This window comes from Bos taurus, chromosome 3 (assembly GCF_002263795.3).
Source record: "Bos taurus isolate L1 Dominette 01449 registration number 42190680 breed Hereford chromosome 3, ARS-UCD2.0, whole genome shotgun sequence".
NCBI classification, from domain to species: domain Eukaryota; kingdom Metazoa; phylum Chordata; class Mammalia; order Artiodactyla; family Bovidae; genus Bos; species Bos taurus.
The window spans coordinates 50,488,996-50,506,926 of NC_037330.1; the positions used below are offsets into that span (position 1 = coordinate 50,488,996).

General features: G+C 42.4%; 1 protein-coding gene across 1 annotated transcript in view; it reads left to right on the forward strand.

Annotated features, from left to right (window-relative positions):
* Positions 1-10,775: 10,775 nt before the first annotated feature.
* The window catches only part of DIPK1A (divergent protein kinase domain 1A), a 129,993-nt gene continuing 122,837 nt past the window's right edge, over positions 10,776-17,931 (forward strand). The window contains exon 1 of the mRNA NM_001083500.1: positions 10,776-10,870. Within this exon, the coding sequence (NP_001076969.1) occupies positions 10,817-10,870 (54 nt within the window). The 5' untranslated portion in view covers positions 10,776-10,816. The remainder of the gene's footprint in view (positions 10,871-17,931) is intronic.

Genomic DNA, 17,931 nt, shown 5'->3' on the forward strand with positions numbered 1-17,931 from the left:
AGACACTTACTCCTTGGAAGGAAACTTATGACCAACCTAGACAGCATATTAAAAAGTAAAGACACTACTTTGTCAACAAAGGTCTGACTAGTCAAGGCTAAGGTTTTTCCAGTAGTCATGTATGGATGTGAGAGTTGGACTATAAAGAAAGCTGAGCGCCGAAGAATTGATGGTTTTGAACTGTGGTGTTGGAGAAGACTCCTGAGAATCCCTTGGACAGCAAGGAGATCCAACCAGTCCATCCTAAAGGAGATCAGTCTTGGGTGTTCATTGGAAGGACTGATGTTGAAGCTGAAACTCCAGTATTTTGGCCGCCTGATGTGAAGAGCTAACTCAATGGAAAAGACCCTGATGCTGGGAGGGATTGGGGGCAGGAGGAGAAGGGGACAACAGAGGATGAGATGGTTGGATGGCATCACTGACTTGATGGACATGGGTTTGGGTGGACTCTGGGAGTTGGTGATGGACAGGGAGGCCTGGCATGCTACGGTTCATGGGGTCGCAAAGAGTTGGACACGACTGAAAGACTGAACTGAACTGAACTGGAGAGAGTTCAATTGTTTGTCTGGTTCTGTTGCTTTCTAGCTGTGTGACTCCAGGCAAGTTACTTAAAGTCTCTCTGCTTTAAAGTGGCAGAACCAGACAAACAACTGAACTCTCTCCAGATAGTTCCTAATCATTACATGGGAACAAGAAACAATCAACAAAAGGAGAGAGAGAAAGAAAGAGAGAGATAAAGAATAAGGGGGGAGGAAAAGCTCAGGAAAAGATAAGGATTATCCTCCACCCAACATTTGGACCTCTTAAGACATTTCTGAATTGGTTCTTGTAATTGGATTTTACTTGGGGTAATCAGCAAGGAAACAGATGGGTCCTCCGCAATCATCTGAGTGAATCAGCTGTTTCCTGGATTAAGATGGTTGTTCTTGCGTTCAGGACAACTGGGAAATACCTAGGACTGGCCTTCAGAAGAAAAGAAACACGACAAATCAGCCAATGAATAGTGCTCTGGCAGTGCTACCAGGTCATCTCTTGCTTATTCTTGTCTCTACTCAATTTTCCTCTTTGATAAACAGCATGGCATACCTTAAAAACCAAATTATCTGCTGAGTCACTCAGACTTGTTCGATTCTTTGTGATTTCATGGACTGTAGCCTACTAGACTCCTCTGTCCATGGGATTCTCCAGGCAAGAATACTGGAGTCAGTTGCCATTTCCTTTTCCAGGGAATCTTTCTGACCCAGGGATCAAAATCTCCTGCATTGCAGGTGATTCTTTATCATCTGAGCCACTATAAACAAAATTCAGTTCAGTTCAGTCGCTCAGTCCTGTCCGACTCCTTGTGACCCCAAAGAAAGGCAATGCCAAAGAATAAACAAAATTAAGAGGATAGTTAAACTCAATTGTGGAATGCTGTTTGAACACTATGAATTTAACAGTTTGTCTATATGAAACCTTAAGACTGTTCCAGAGACTGAAAATACTCTGTCTCAGGACAAGTTCATATCCTGCTGAAGACCATAACTCACAGTAAAAAGGTAATCCCTTCAATAATTCCCATGTGACAGGTTTTATATGATCATCTCTGTCACACTTGTTACAGCCTTGTGAATTCTCCATACAAGTCTTTTATTGCAATCTTTTCATTAGGGGAATTTCAATATCCAGAGTTTTAGTATTATGCCTCAAGTCAGACAAAAATCCTAGTATCAAATTATTATTCGCCTTTCCTTTTCTTGAGGAATTATTCCCCCAAAAATGTCTTCAGTGAATGTACTGATAATATTAAGGAATAGAATAAATGATTCTGTTTCAGATTCTGAATGATGCTTTCAAGTTAAAAACATCTTTAACATCTATTCTATTTTTATACCTTTAATTCTCCTGACAGCCTCATTTATTTATTTTATTCTTTCAGCAAATATTTGTGAATTACCCTATGTATGCCAGGTACTGTGCTAGGTATTAGAAACATAACAATGAACTAGAATTCTGATTATTCTCTTTTTTCTATTGTGAAGCATTCCATTTAAAACCAGATACACAAAATTCTTACCCTTCTTCATATAAGGTTTATGTATTCCATACTCTTAACATCATTTTATAACATTTTGGACATAAAAGGTTCATAGTATTAGGTGGTGGTGTTAGTGGAAAATCAGAGAACCATTGTATTTTTTTTTTTTTTTTTGCTTCAATATCCAATTTGCCTTTTCATAGAAGATAAAAGAGAGCCCTATCTCTCCTTTTAGTCTATGATCTCATGCCTAAAACACAACAGACTCATTTTTTCTGGAGTACAAATTTAGTCTCCACCTTGGCTAACCAATACCCTAAGCCATCTAGTGGATACAGGTTAAACAGTGTAAATAGATAATTTGTCTATTCTTTTCTCTAGGGAAGTTCTGGTAAAACGTGGGTTCTTTTTTAACTGCAGTATTCATTCAGAGCCTAATCTCCTCCCTTCTGTACTCTTTACTAGTTCCCTTTCCTGCTTCCCATTTTGAAGCTTCAAAGAAGCTCCTGATTGGGTCTACTTGCCCAAATCACTGTGAGGTTAACTCAGAGGTCATAATGTCAAATGCCTACAAGGACCAGACTGGAAAAATAAATAAATGTGGGGGGCTAGGGCAGGAGAATTAAGGAGTGAGGGACCTGTGGCAAACTGCAGAGCCTTGGCCCCCTCAAAGAAGGAGGAGGTACTCAGTGCCAGCTCATTGTTGCTGAGTGAATGAAAGACTTGGCTAGTTGATCATCTGATTTTTTAGAAAAGTAAAAAATCTGGACATTTATGTAAAGTGTCTTATTCTGTTCATGTTGGATCTGTCAAACAAAACACATCTGCCCAGGGCTGCAATTTGCAACCTCTGCTCTCACTGGTGCTGAGTTCAAAGAACTAAAAGCACCTAGGTTTCCAAAAAATCCTTGAAGAATGTAAGTCGAGTTCTGTGATCCAACCCCATTATCAAGAGGAAAGGGGAAGAAAAACTTCTTATCAAGAGTATGATTTGATATTGGTTTAATCAGTGTATTTTCATTAATACTAATTAGTAGATTGTCACGCTGCAGTTTTTAAAAAATATAATTAAGTAATCCATCTTTATGTAAGAAAAGGGGATGAAATTATATTGAAGTTTAAAAATACATTTGATTTTGATCTCTGTAAAGGAACACTGACACTGGAAGAATGCAATAAAAATTCTATGTGGGTATGGACAAGGTAGAAAGGCAAGAGTGTGTATACATATTCAAAAATTAAAGTTTTCAATGAAAGTAAAAGGCATTAAAATGTCTATTGCAGAGAAGTATGGTCGGTTGAAAAACAGATTAAAATGTGTAAAAGTATGTAACAGGAAAAAATGTTATAAGGGAATGCAATTATTAAAGTTCAAGAAGAAAAGGGAACAGTGTTACATTTCTGATAGCTAAAGAAACAGTGTTTCATTTATTCATCAAATGAATGATACTCTTTCAATTGTATTAAATAGAGATGGTATTTAAATTCAACTGGACAAACTTAAAGTTGTGTAACTATTTTACTTTCAAATGCCAATATTTACAACATAATGCTGGAAATAACTTCCTTTACAATTGCTTGATTTTATGAGAAAAAGATTTGGATGTTGATATAAAAATGAGGAAAAGATAGAAGAATTTTTCAAAATTCTTTTGGGAGTCCGCTGGATCACTGAAAAAGCAAGAGAGTTCCAGAAAAACATCTATTTCTGCTTTATTGACTATGCCAAAGCCTTTGACTGTGAGGATCACAACAAACTGTGGAAAATTCTGAAAGAGATGGGAATACCAGACCACCTGACCTGCCTCTTGAGAAACCTGTATGCAGGTCAGGAAGCAACAGTTAGAACTGGACATGGAACAACAGACTGGTTCCAAACAGGAAAAGGAGTACATCAAGGCTGTATATTGTCACCCTGCTTATTTAACTTATATGCAGAGTACATCATGAGAAATGCTGGGCTGGATGAAGCACAAGCTGGAATCAAGATTGCTGGGAGAAATATCAATAACCTCAGATATGCAGATGACACAACCCTTATGGCAGAAAGTGAAGAAGAATTAAATAGCCTCTTGATGAAAGTGAAAGAAGAGAGTGAAAAAGTTGGCTTAAAGCTCAACATTCAGAAAACTAAGATCATGGCATCCAGTCCCATCATTTCATGGCAAATAGATGGGGAAACAGTGGAAACAGTGGCTGACTTTATTTTTCTGGGCTCCAAAATCACTGTAGATGGTGACTGCAGCCATGAAATTAAAAGACGCTTATGACCACCCTAGACAGCATATTAAAAAGCAGAGACATTACTTAGTCATCAAAGGTCTGTCTAGTCAAGGCTATGGTTTTTCCAGTAGTCATGTATGGATGTGAGAGTTGGACTGTGAAGAAGGCTGAACGCCGAAGAATTGATGCTTTTGAACTGTGGTGTTGGAGAAGACTCTTGAGAGTCCCTTGGACAGCAAGGAGATCCAACTAGTCCATCCTAAAAGAGATCAGTCCTGGGTGTTCTTTGGAAGGACTGATGCTGAAGCTGAAACTCCAATACTTTGGCCACCTGATGCGAAGAGCTGACTCATTTGAAAAGACCCTGATGCTGGGAGGGATTGGGGGCAGGAGGAGAAGGGGACAACAGAAGATGAGATGGCTGGATGGCATAACTGACTCAATGGACATGAGTTTGTGTAAACTCCAGGAGTTGGTGATGGACAGGAAGGCCTGGCATGCTGTCGTTCATGGGGTGGCAAAGAATCAGACACCACTGAAAGACTGAACTGAACTGAACTGAAGCAAAAAAGTCTAAAGATCATTGATGTTGATTTTTCTATATTTGAAACCATTGGAGTTGCTCTTTTGTCTCTGGACATCCAAAGTTATGTTATACATGAGGACTAAGAGGCCACAAATTACCTCTGAACGCAACCATATGGATCAGCTACACAACAATTAGTTTTGCATTACCTAGGAGAAGGCAATGGCACCCCACTCCAATACTCTTGCCTGGAAAATCCCATGGATGGAGGAGCCTGGTAGGCTGCAGTCCATGGGGTCGCTAAGAGTCGGACACGACTGAGTGACTTCACTTTCACTTTTCACTTTCATGCATTGGAGAAGGAAATGGCAACCCACTCCAGTGTTCTTGCCTGGAGAATCCCAGGGACAGGAGAGCCTGGTGGGCTGCTGTCTATGGGGTCACACAGAGTCAGACATGACTGAAGTGACTTAGCAGCAGCAGAAGCAGCAGCAGGTTTTATTTAGAAAAACAGTCTTTTAAGTTCACAAGAATGGATGCTAGGTAAACAGGTAAATTTAAACGTTTGTAAGGTAGTTCCACCATATGACATCAAAATTCACAGGGCAACTGTAATGCACGTGGGAAGGAGAGCCAGGTCAAGAGGTAGAATGTTTCCTACCCAAAATGGCCACAGGTCAACCTGCTTGGATCATCTTGGGACTCACATGTAGATTTAAAGCAAAAAGTTAAGTCCAAAAGTATGAGAGCTCATCAAACTCACCTAGGAGGTTCCCAGGAAGGACCCTAGGGTAGCTGCTGCTCTACATGGGATGACAACAGAAACTACGCAAATGAGAACTGAAAATGAAAATGAATAGAAAACTAATTTCCCCCTTTTGAACACGAAAATGTTAACTACATTGATTCTTTTTGTTGTTTTTTGTTGTTTTAGTCACTAAGTCATGTCCAACTCTTTTGTGAACCCAAGAACAGTATGAAGCCTGCCAGTTTCCTCCTTGCTTGGCATTTCCCAGGCAAGAACATTGGAGTGGGTTGCCATTTCCTTCTCTAGGGGATCTTCCTGACCCAGGGGTGGAACCTGCACTGCAGGCGGATTCTTTACTGCTGAGCCACCAGGGAAACCCTACATTGATTCTTTCTTGATTCTAAATGGAAATTGACATTCACTTCTCATTTGGTTGAAACTTTATCCCTATTATTCCTGTTTATATCCTTTACCATAAGAAATCCTAGACTCCCAGATCACCCTTCGTCTTCCACCCACTAAATCACTCAGGGCTCCTCACATCACCTATTTTGAACCCCTTTACCACACTCCCCAATTTCTGAGACTCTTTCCACTATGTCCTCTGGAATTCACAGTTCATCTTCAGCGAAAACCTTTGTATCTTCTATCTCTTCTCTATTTCTTCACCTTCTTGTTCTAAAGCAAACCTGGCTCACCCTCTGTGGATGCTGTTGTCCCTGCAACCTTCCCAGAACCCTTGGAAGACTTGGAGGTGGGAGAGAGACCCTCTTTACCCTTCATTGCTTCTCTCAGGCTATTCTCCCCATCTCCTATCTAATTCCTCCCCCTGAAGTATTTGTTTCTTTAACTCATGACCTCCCATGAGAGGACATATCACTCATATCACTCTCCTCATTGTGGTAGTCCCCTACTCACTTAGAGATCACTCTGAATTATTTCTCCAGGCTTCAACTTTTGGCTACTGGCATCCTATCCAGGGGGCTTCCCAGGTGGCGCTAGTGGTAAAGAACCAGCCTGCAGGAAGATACAAGAAATGCAGGTTTGATCCCTGGGTCGGGAAGATCCCCTGGAGGAGGGCACAGCAACCCACTCCAGTATTCCTGGAGAATCTCATGGACAAAGGAGCCTGGCAGGCTGCAGTCCATAGGTTGCACAGAGTCAGACACGACTGTAAAGGTTTAGCACACGTTTTCTATCCAGTATCTCTCTTGTCCTAAATCTTGCTGTTTTTAATATGTATAGTGAGAATCCTCATGATACTCCCTCATTGACTCACTTCCAATGACACTGTATTCCAGACTCCTTAGTCATTCATTGGCATTGTCAAATTCACTTCATCACTTCTCCATAATCTTTATTGCATGCGTCCCACTCAAACTGCCACATTGTTATGGTCATTCTGCAGACTTGAGATAGATTCCTCCACCTGTATTTTGTTTGGGATGTCAAGACTGATGATGCTACACATGTACCAACTTTTTCAGAGTATGAAAAATTTTATTACACACGTAGGGAAGTTTTCTGAGGAAAGCAGGGCAGTCTCCAAGTTGGTCTAAATATGACTTGAGGGAACAGAGAGAGGAGACTTTCTTAGGGTTTATGATGTTTGGGGTGAGTGTAGGGGGGCAGGGTCAAGTGTCCCTCACATGGACAGGCTCTTGTATACTTTGAACTTCCCATGGGCGCCAAAGGAGTGAGCAGCTGGGCTTTCTGATCAATTTTCCCAGATGTGGGACACAGGGAGCAAAGAAGTGGTGGGGCTTGAAAGCTGTCATCAAATATCAAAAATGGAGCCAGACCGTTTATGTTATACCTATATTTTCAGATCATTCCCTCTTCTTGTTGGACTCCTACAGACCCTCAGCCCCAAAAGGACCTGCAATTCACTGATCCAACCACAGTTTTTCTGACCTTAGTCTCTCCATGTCTACTATTCCCTCATCTTAAAACTCCGTGGTGAATCACACTCACTCCCTTACATCTTTGACTTCCTTGTGCCTCTGTCCTTGCTCTTATTTCCTTGGTAAAACCTAATTGCATACAATTCTAAGCTTACTTTGAGCCTGCATCCTGGCTCAGTCAATTACTGCTGGAGGAAGAAAGGACAAACATACTGACTTATCCCACTTAAATTTATGACCATGAACTCGGTTCAGTTCAGTTCAGTCGCTCAGTCGTGTCCCATTCTTTGCGACCCCATGAACCGCAGCACGCCAGGCCTCCCTGTCCATCACCAACTCCCAGAGCCCACCCAAACTCATGTCTATTGAGTAGGTGATGCCATCCAGCCATGTCATCCTCTGTCATCCCCTTCTCCTCCTGCCCCCAATCCTTCCCAGGGTCTTTTCCAGTGAGTCAGTTCTTCGCATCAGATGGCCAAAGTATTGGAGTTTCAGCTTCAGCATCAGTCCTTCCAATGAACACCCAGGACTGATCTCCTTTAGGATGGAATGGTTGGATCTCCTTGCAGTCCAAGGACTCTCAAGAGTCTTCTCAAACACCACAGTTCAAAAGCATCAATTCTTTGGCGCTCAGCTTTCTTCACAGTCCAACTCTCACATCCATACGTAACTAACTCAAGTGGGCCCTTAATGACACTCAGCAGGCCTGTGATATATTTTCTTTCCTAGTATATTCATCTTTCCATTCTCCTGGATGAATATATCACATCTTCGCTTCTTTCCTCATCACCTTCAGTTACTCTTCCGAATCTCCTCTTCCCTGCTGATGACCTTACATCATATGTCTCTGAAAAAAATAATCAGAAGAGAACTTCCACAGATCCTCACCACTGCTCCTATGACCTTCCCTCCAGTTTTCATAGATGAACAGTCTGTACTCCTGTCTATAGATAATCCTTTCATTTGTGTGCTAGATCATAAACGTTTCCCCTTTCAAAGGCACCACTCTAGCAATTCTCTCTTCTTGCTCCTTCATAAAAATTTCCTCTCTTCTAGATCATTCTCATTGAAACAAATATTTCAATTTTTTGGCCAACCTACTTTTGACTCCACTTCCACCACCAGTTAACTGTGGTGGTAGGCTCCCCATGATCATTTTTGGGCTCCCTTATACAGGAGAACTTCTAAAAAGAATTGCCTATAATATTAGTATCTCCAATTTCTCTCCTTCAATTTTCTCTTAAACCCACTCAAGTTTTTTTTCCCATTTCCCATAGCCTCCATGGTACTAAATCCAGTAGTTATTTCTCAGTCCTCACTTCCTCACTCACATGTAAGCACTAATACCTCCTTGATAACATTATATTCACTTGACTTCCAGGCACCTCACTCTCAGCTCACCAACTTCACTGGCTGTTCCTTTTCAATCTCCTTTGCTGGTTCATCCACTCTCCTGCCTTGAAGTTACAAGGTTTCATCTTTGGTTCTCTTCTATTTATATTCACTTCCTTGTGACTTTAAATATCATTTAATATCTCTATTTTTGGACAAATCTAAGTTTCTGATGACTTTTAGATCATACTACTGAGCTGGCAAAAACTCCTATATCCTGGGCTGTAGTCCTCAGTAAGGTCACAGAATAAGACATAACTTTCATCTTAAAAAAAAAAAAGCTGGTATCTCTTATGCTGCATATGGTAGCTTGGACCACCCTTCTTAACACTGCACTCCCATGTACAACTGCCTACTTAAGATCTCCACTTGAATTTCCAATAGATATCTTGAATGTAAAAAAGTCCAGTCCTGAATTCCTGATCTTTGTCCCCTACCCAACTCTACCTGTAGTCTTCCTCATCTTCACCGGTTTGTTTTCTTTAACATACCCTCTATCTGCTTTATTATCCTATTTGATTTTCTTATGTATTACTTGTTGCCTGCTGCCCCCACTTCCAGAATGTAATATCCACAAGGGGTGAGGGTTTTGTATTTTGCTCAGGTATATAACCCAATCAACTAGAACAATGTCCAGGGGCTCAATTAATATTTGTTTATTGAATGAATGAAAGAACGAATTAAACCAGTACTTATCATACTCAGAAATTACTGAAATCTTTTAACTCAAGCTGAAAGATCAATGAAAAACGGGTTTATTTGCCGCAATAAAATACCACACAGGTTTTAAACCTGTTTGTGCTTGGGTTGGGGGAGGGGCAGGCAAGAATGCAATTCTTCAGAAACGGAAAACACTAGAACAAAGCTTAAGTAAAAACCACAGTGAGAGTTAGTCAAGTTTTGCTCCTAAGGAAACTTCTTGTTAGAGCAAGAGGCCTGAGTTCTAAGTGGCAACCTATGGGGTAAAAAGAAGCAAAAAGCATCTTCTTACAAGTCACTAGGATCAACAGCTGTTCTCTCCTGCTAGGATGGCTGTTTTTCCCTTATTTGGACTTCACTGTCAAAAGAAAGACACCACACCCTGTGTTATGTAGCCTTAACTGAGTGTGCCACGTCCCGGGCCTCCTGACTTCAGAACTGTATTTAATTTAGTAATGTTTGTCTTTTTCTCTTTTGACTCAAGGTTCGTGGGTAGGGCCAGGAAAGCTCTAAAGCTGTTTTGAAGCAATTCAAACCCAAAAGGTCAGACTTTAAAAAGTACTCAGGAAAAACAAGTTTAAGGCTGTAAGAGTTTAAGGCTGGATGTGGGGGCAGGTTACATTCAGTAGAGGGGAGCCCCGTCTGCGTTGGCTCAGGGGATGCGCCAGTCGGTTGCTCCCGCGGCCGCATGGGCCACGGTACGCGAGGGAGGAAAAAGCCGGTCCCCAAGGAAGGAGCCCCACGCTTCCCTTGAATTTCCTCGCAACCCGCCCAGACACGTCCGGGCTGAAGGAGCAGAGTCCAAAAGAAGCGTCAGACCTGCCGGGCGGGGTGGCGGGACGCGCGGCCAGGGTAGCCAGGAGCAGCCACTTAGGTCGGCGTGTTCGGAGAGCTGGGCTCCCCGGCCCTCCCCTCCAGGCGCCGAACAAGCGACACCCCGGCTTCCGCGGCGCCCCCTCCTTCCTCCGCACGCCTCCCCTTTAAGCGCGAGGCGCAGTTGGATTTGTGTCGGCCGAGCGAGGCGCGACTCCCCTTTATGGCGGAGCCGGCAGCGGCGGCTCTGACAGCAGCGGCGGCTCTGACAGCAGCGGCAGCCGGGCGAGCAGAGCAGGAGGCCGGGCCTCGGGCCGCCGGCCGCCGTCGCCGCAGCGGGGCCGGGGGGAGCGCGGCGCGCGCCGCGACGGGGGCGGAGGAGTGGGCGGGCCCGGCCGGACTGGGGGCGGGGAGGCGGGGAAAGGCGGGGAGCCGGGTCGCCGGCGCTCGGGTCCGCCTCTGACTGCGGCGCGGCGGGGCGATGTGTGATTACCATGGCGAGGAGTCTCTGTCCGGGGGCCTGGCTAAGGAAGCCCTGTTACCTCCAGGTAGGCCGGCGGCGAGCCCGCCGCGCGCCCGCTCTCTGCGCGGGACTTGCCCGCCTTCCTCCTTCCTCCCTGGGTCGGCGCCCGCCCGAACCCCGCTGCCCCCTGCCGTCCGGCACCTGGCGGCGCGCCCTCCCTCGCTGACCCGGCGCCGCAGCCTCCACCGCGGCGCTGTCCCGCCGCCCCCCAGCGTCCCGACCGGTCCGGGCTCGCCCTCGGCGCCTCGCATCCCGAGAGCCCCGGGACGTGACCTGGGTGCGACCCCACGCCCCTCGCGTTTGGGGCTCCGCAGTCTGGGCTCGGGACGTGCCGCGGTCCTCTCCCTGGTCCATTGCTGTCCTCCCCCCTCCCTGGTGGGCCCCGCAGGGAGGCTGTTCTCGGTTCAGTCCTGAGTCCTCAGTAGGTGGTAGGAAAGGTGGTGTGTCATTCCTCCATATTTTAGAAAATTATGACAAATTGTCACATCAGTGTTTTCTTCATACCCTGGTGAAGCGGCATATGCCTCGGGCTGAACCACTTGGTTCGATCTCCATCACACCCGTGATTTAAACGGGAGCAAGGGCTCAAGCGAGGCGGATGGATGTTTGCTTTTTAAAAGGAAGGGGACAATGTCTTGTGCGGATCCCGAATACGCCAACAATGCAAATGTAATTCTGTTATGTCATATATACTATTCGCGTGTTAATTTTTCATAATTTCCCATTCCACCCTCTATTCCGCTGCCAGTCTGTGTCTTCGAACCCTGCTACAGCTTTCATGTTAGTCACCAGGGGGACCTAGTAGACACCATGAGTAGCTGAGCGCAAATCCATCACCCAAGTGGAAAAACAACTACAAATCAGTTCTTCGCGTGGGTCAGCAGTTGTGTCTGCATTCAGAGAACAGTATTCCTTTACCGCTTACATTAAAATGCTTAAAGGTATCGATAGATTATTTGGGGATGGGAATTCATTAGGTGGTGCTTTTATCAATTATTTTAAAAGTTGAGAAGAAACCGTCGTGGGGCACGTAAATCTTTCATTTTTGTTTGGAAATTGCATGTGTGAATCACTACTCTGCAATGAGTGATGTACTTCAAGTTGGACGCTTGATTGATAGCTCATAAAATGAAGAATATAGGAGTAAAACTGATTGTTCTGAGCCTTTGTAGCAACTCCGCCAGTAGTAATTGTGCCCGAAAACAGTAGAGCAACCCAGTGTAGAATTCAATCCAGGCCAGATACCTCTTTGTAACCCTTTATGTGAAGAGAAAAAAAAAAAAAAGGAAAACAAACCACTTTCCAGACTCTATTCTCAAAATTAGTTTGAGATATTTAAAATCTTTTTTCTTAACTAAAACTGTCTAGCTTTTTTTTTTTAGATTTTGTGGCACACTTTTAGACTTTGATTCATTTGGTTCTCAACGTTCTCCACACAAGTGATTGTGACATTTTTTTGGCACCATAGCATAAGAACTTTCAGATTGGCTGAGTTAAGGTTAGTTTTTCAAATAGTTAGGCTTCTGTTAATGGCAAACATTTAGTAATTCTGCCTTCCAGAATGTGTGCATCATTATCCATTACCAAATTAAGGTAAACTCAGGTCCTCAGCATTTCAAAAGGATTTGGGGGCATAGTTATATATTAGTAGGCTATTTCTATATAAAATAATGATTAAATAGAAAACTTTGTTGATTATAGTATTGTATTTGTGATAAATTTTAGAACTTGGGAACCTGGAGTACTGGTGTTTTAAACATTGTCTTGGTATTAGTATTTATTATTTATTAGTGTTTAGGAATTTTCTTGTTAGTTGTCCTTCGCCATGCCTTTTCAGTTTAACCCGCTGAATAAAAAGGCCTTCACATTACTCAGTGTCATGCCTTCTTCTGTTCTCCATTGCTTAAATGCTTCACCTTTTGTTTTTAATACTACTTCTACTGTGTGGAGCTTCCCTGGTGGCTCAGATGGTAAAGAATGCCTGCAATGTGGGAAACCTGGGTTTGATCCTTAAATTGGGAAGATTCCCTGGAGAAGGGAGTGGCTACCCACTCCAGTATTCTTGCTTAGAGAATTCCATGGGCAGAGGAGCCTGGCTAGGTCTCACTTTTTTTTTTTTTTCTTCCACTAGGTGCTTCAACTGTAAATTGTTTTGGATGAAGTCAAAGAAAAATATTTTCATCTAAGACTATTGTACAGCTATCTATTCAGTTTCTCAGTCACTGAAAGTTGAATTAACATATACATTACTCCTTTCATTTTTTATTTTTATGATCTTTTAAATTTTATTTTATTTATTTTTGTTGTTTTTTGGCAGTGCCATGTGGCTTGTAGAATCTTAGTTCCCTGACCAGGCTTTGAGCATTGTGAGCGTGGAGTCTTAAACACTGGACAGCCAGGGAAGTCCCTGATTTTCCTTAAAATGATGTTCCTTTGGGAACAGTGTGAGGCATGAGGACAGAGCTGAGTTTTGTTCATTTGTGCATCTGGTTCATTATGACCTTGAAAAAATTTCGTAACTTTCTGGTTCCATAGTTTCCATATCATAAGTAGAAATTGTGGTTCTTAGCTGTGTAATCACATGAATGTAGTGAGGATAAGCTCAGTTTCAGTTCAGTCGCTCAGTCATGTCCGACTCTTTGTGACCCCATGGACTGCAGCATACCAGGCTTCTCTGTCCATCACCAACTCCCAGAGCTTACTCAAACTCAGGTCCATCGAATCGGTGATGCCTTCCAACCATCTCATCCTCTGTCGTCCCCTTCTCCTCCCGCCTTCAATCTTTCCTTGCATCAGGTTCTTTTCAAATGAGTCAGTTCTTCACATCAGTTGGCCAAAGTATTGGAGTTTCAACTTTAGCATCGGTCCTTCCAATGGATACTCAGGACTGATTTCCTTTAGGATGGACCTTCTTGGATCTCCTTGCAGTCCAGGAGACTCTCAAGAGTCTTCTTCAACACCACAATTCAAAAGCATCAATTCTTCGGCACTCAACTTTCTTTATAGTCCAACTCTCACATCCATACATGATTACTGGAAAAACCATAGCCTTGATTAGATCTTTGTCAGCAAAGTAATGTATCTGCTTTTTAATGTGCTGTCTAGGTTGGTCATAGCTTTTCTTTCAAGGAGCAAGCATCTTTTAATTTCATGGCTACAGTCACCATTTGCAGTGATTTTCAGTTCAGTTCAGTTCAGTTGCTCAGTCGTGTCCGACTCTTCGCAACGCCATGAATCGCAGCACGCCAGGCCTCCCTGTCCATCACCAACTCCTGGAGTTCACTCAAACTCATGTCCATTGAGTCGGTGATGCCATCCAGCCATCTCATCCTCTGTCGTCCCCTTCTCCTCCTGCCCCCAATCCCTCCCAGCATCAGAGTCTTTTCCAATGAGTCAACTCTTCGCATGAGGTGGCCAAAGTATTGGAGTTTCAGCTTTGGTATCAGTCCTTTCAATAAACCCAGGACTGATCTCCCCTAGAATGGACTGGTTGGATCTCCTTGCAGTCCAAGGGACTCTCAAGAGTCTTCTCCAACACTACAGTTCAAAAGCATCAATTCTTTGGCGCTCAGCCTTCTTCACAGTCCAACTCTCACATCCATACATGACCATTGGAAAAACCATAGCCTTGACTAGACGGACCTTTGTTGGCAAAGTAATGTCTCTGCTTTTTAATATGCTGTCTGGGTTGGTCATAACTTTCCTTCCAAGGAGTAAGCATCTTTTAATTTCATGGCTGCAGTCACCGTCTTCAGTGATTTTTAGAACCCCCCAAAATAAAAGTCTGTCACTGTTTCCATTGTTTCTCCATCTATTTGCCATGAAGTGATGGGACCAGATGCCATGAGCTTAGTTTCCTGAATGTTGAGTTTTAAGCCAACTTTTTTACTCTCCTCTTTCACTTTCATCAAGAGGCTCTTTAGTTCCTCTTCGCTTTCTGCCATAAGGGTGGTGTCATCTGCGTATCTGAGGTTAATGATATTTCTCCTGGCAATCTTGATTCCAGCTTGTGCTTCATCCAGCCTGGAATTTCATATGACGTATTCTGCATATAAGTTAAATAAGCAGAGTAACAATATACAGCCTTGACGTTCTCCTTTTCCTATTTGGAACCAGTCTGTTGTTCCATGTCCAGTACTAACTGTTGCTTCTTGACCTGCATACAGATTTCTCAGGAGGCAGGTAAGGTGGTCTGGTATTCCCGTCTCTTAGTTTTCCAGTTTGTTGTGATCCACACAGTCAAAGGCTTTGGCATAGTCAATAAAGCAGAAGTAGATGTTTTTCTGTAACTCAGCTACATGTAGTTAAATCTATTTTGTGGCATCTTAACTGCATTTTTAATAGAAAAGCATGTGAACTTAAATGGTAAATTTACATGTAAGTAAATATGTTCATTTCCTTCTACCAAAGGTCCCTGACTTTCTATCATCCCCTCTTTTATTTGTTGAGTCTTTATTGATCTAGGGGCATGATATGACTTAATTTTACTGACTTCATCATTTACTTAGTAAATATTTGTCTATGCTTTTCACATGCCAGAAACTCTGTGAGGGGGTTGGGATTCTACAGAAGCTAAACAAACACCCTTGTGATCCTCATGGAGCTTAAAGTCTAGTCAAGGAGACAAACATTAATCAAATAACCTTAGAAATAAAAGTGCTATGAATAAAAAGTGAAGGGACAAAAGACTGCCTGAGAGGAAGAGAACAGTTTCTCTCTTTTTAAAAAGTATTTTACTATAGAAATTTTTATACATACATAAAGCAGAAAAGAATAATGTACTCTCAGGTACCTGTTACTTGCCCTCAACAATTATCAGTATTTTGTTTCATGTCCTTTCCCCTGTGTCCTTTTTCCAACTAAAATATTTTGAAGCAGATCCCATATATCACATAATTTCATTTAAATGCCTTAGTATGAATTTCTAACAGATAATGATACTTTTGACATAATCATAATACCATTATCATGCCTTAACAAAATTAACAGCAGTTTCTTACTTTCTCTCATTCTCCTACATATGCATTATTCTGAGAGAATGACTAGATTTGATTTACCATGGGATGGATTTACTGTGATATGAGAGGGTCTCTTGGTAAAAACAAAACAAAAAACTCTCCCCTTACGAGCTAATTCCTACCAGAAGTTCTTTGAAGGAAAACTTAATTCTCATTTCAGGTTTTGGGAGAAAGTCTTAGAAAATGTCTGGTGTAAGTAACATTTTCATGTAAATGTAATATTTTAAAGTAAAGCTGTAATTAGTCAATAGATATATAAAAGATTTTGTTTTGTTTGGAGATAGGGTTGGGGTGAAGAGCACTGAAGGAATTAAATTTCAAAGATAGGGGGATGAGGTGAAGGGCCCAGCAAGAAGAGAGGAAAGTTTCAGAGACCAGCTTTGTATGCTTGCTTACAGTTTTGCTCTTCTGTCTTCAAGTGGGTGGAGTCCAAAAGTAGTTCTGTTCTGAGGTGTTCAGGCCTTAGGACTTGAAAGTTTCTCTTCCTACTGTGGTTTACAGGAAAAAATTTTAAGCAATTACCTATAAAGGAGCTTCATTCTCAGTATTTTCTTTAATCCAAAGGTCACTGTGATAATTGATAATGTTTCTGGAAACTGTAGAATGTTTCTAGGAACAGTGGACTTCACTGGTGGCTCAAATGGTAGAGTCCACCTGCAAAGCAGGAGACCCGGGTTCAATGCCTGGGTTGGGAAGATCCTCTGGAGGAGGAGATGGCAACCGACTCCAGTATTCTTGCCTGGAGAATCCCATGGACAGAGGAGCCTGCAGTCCATGGGGTTGCAGAGTTGGACATGACTGAGAAACCAACACTTTCTAGAAACTGTAGTATGATGCAATTTATGATAAGTTTTCAGCTATAATATGGCTTAAGTAGGCATTTATGGACTAATGTGGGGACCTAATTACTTTTTGCAGTTTTGTTTATGTAGCAAAGGAGATTCTTCTGCTTGTGAAGAGAAAGACTGATAATAGTATATACCCATGTAGTAGAATATTGTTCAACAATAAAGAGAAATGAAGAATTGATATATGCTATAACATGGATGAACCTTGAAACCATTAAATATATGAAAGAAGCCACTCATAAAAGATCACATATTCTGGGGTTCCATTTATTTGAAGTAGCCAGCAAAGGCAAATCTGTAAAGACAGAAGATAGATTAGTTCTTGCCTAGGACTGGGAGGGTTGTGGGGAAATGGGTATGGGGTTTCTTATGGGGTAAAGGAAATATTCTAAAATTGATGCTGTGCACAACTCTGTAAATATACTAAGATCCACTGAATTGTATACTTTAAATGAATAAATTGTATGGTATGTGAATTATATCTCAATAAAGCTGTAAAAAAAGAAATTTAGTTTATCCCATTGACATGGTTCTTCTCACTCCTTCTTGTTATAAATTCCACCCATGCCAGCTTTTTGGTGTAGAGAGTACTTCGTCCAGAGGACCAGTGCAGGCACACTGCCTGTGCGGCCTCTCTGTGAACCAAGAGGGCTTGTGATCTGCTAGAAGTAGGTATAGCCCAGCAGCATTTACCTGAGCAAACAACGGCTCAGGGCAAGGCAACATTCCCAGAGCACATTAACTTCAAGTTCTGTCCTTCCTGGCTAGTTTGTTGAAAGCTTACCTGGGAATTAGTATTTCCTGGACTAGCTATATGTTGTGGCACATTGAACAGAGTAGAATCCTGCCTCTGAGAACAGGATCTGTAGGTGTGTTCATGTTCACTAGTTTGGACCATGTTTAGGCAGTGTTTTTCTTCCACACAGCATTGTGATGGTACTCTTTGGGGCCTGTGTGGTGACCCAAGTTGACACCTGTGTTTGTCTCTTTTTAGCAGTGTGTTTTCAACAAATTAGGATCCACTTTGTTTAGAGTTTGCTCATAGCCTGAGTGGGACTGATAACACAGCAGCCCTATAATTCATTGGTTTTCCTTTATAATACCTTCCTTCTTCTCACTGTCATTAAGTCCTGGAAGAATGAAAGTTAAGACAATTTAAGCTAATTCTCTATACTTAGATTAGACACATTTTCCATTCCAGTCATTCTGCCTACGTGCGT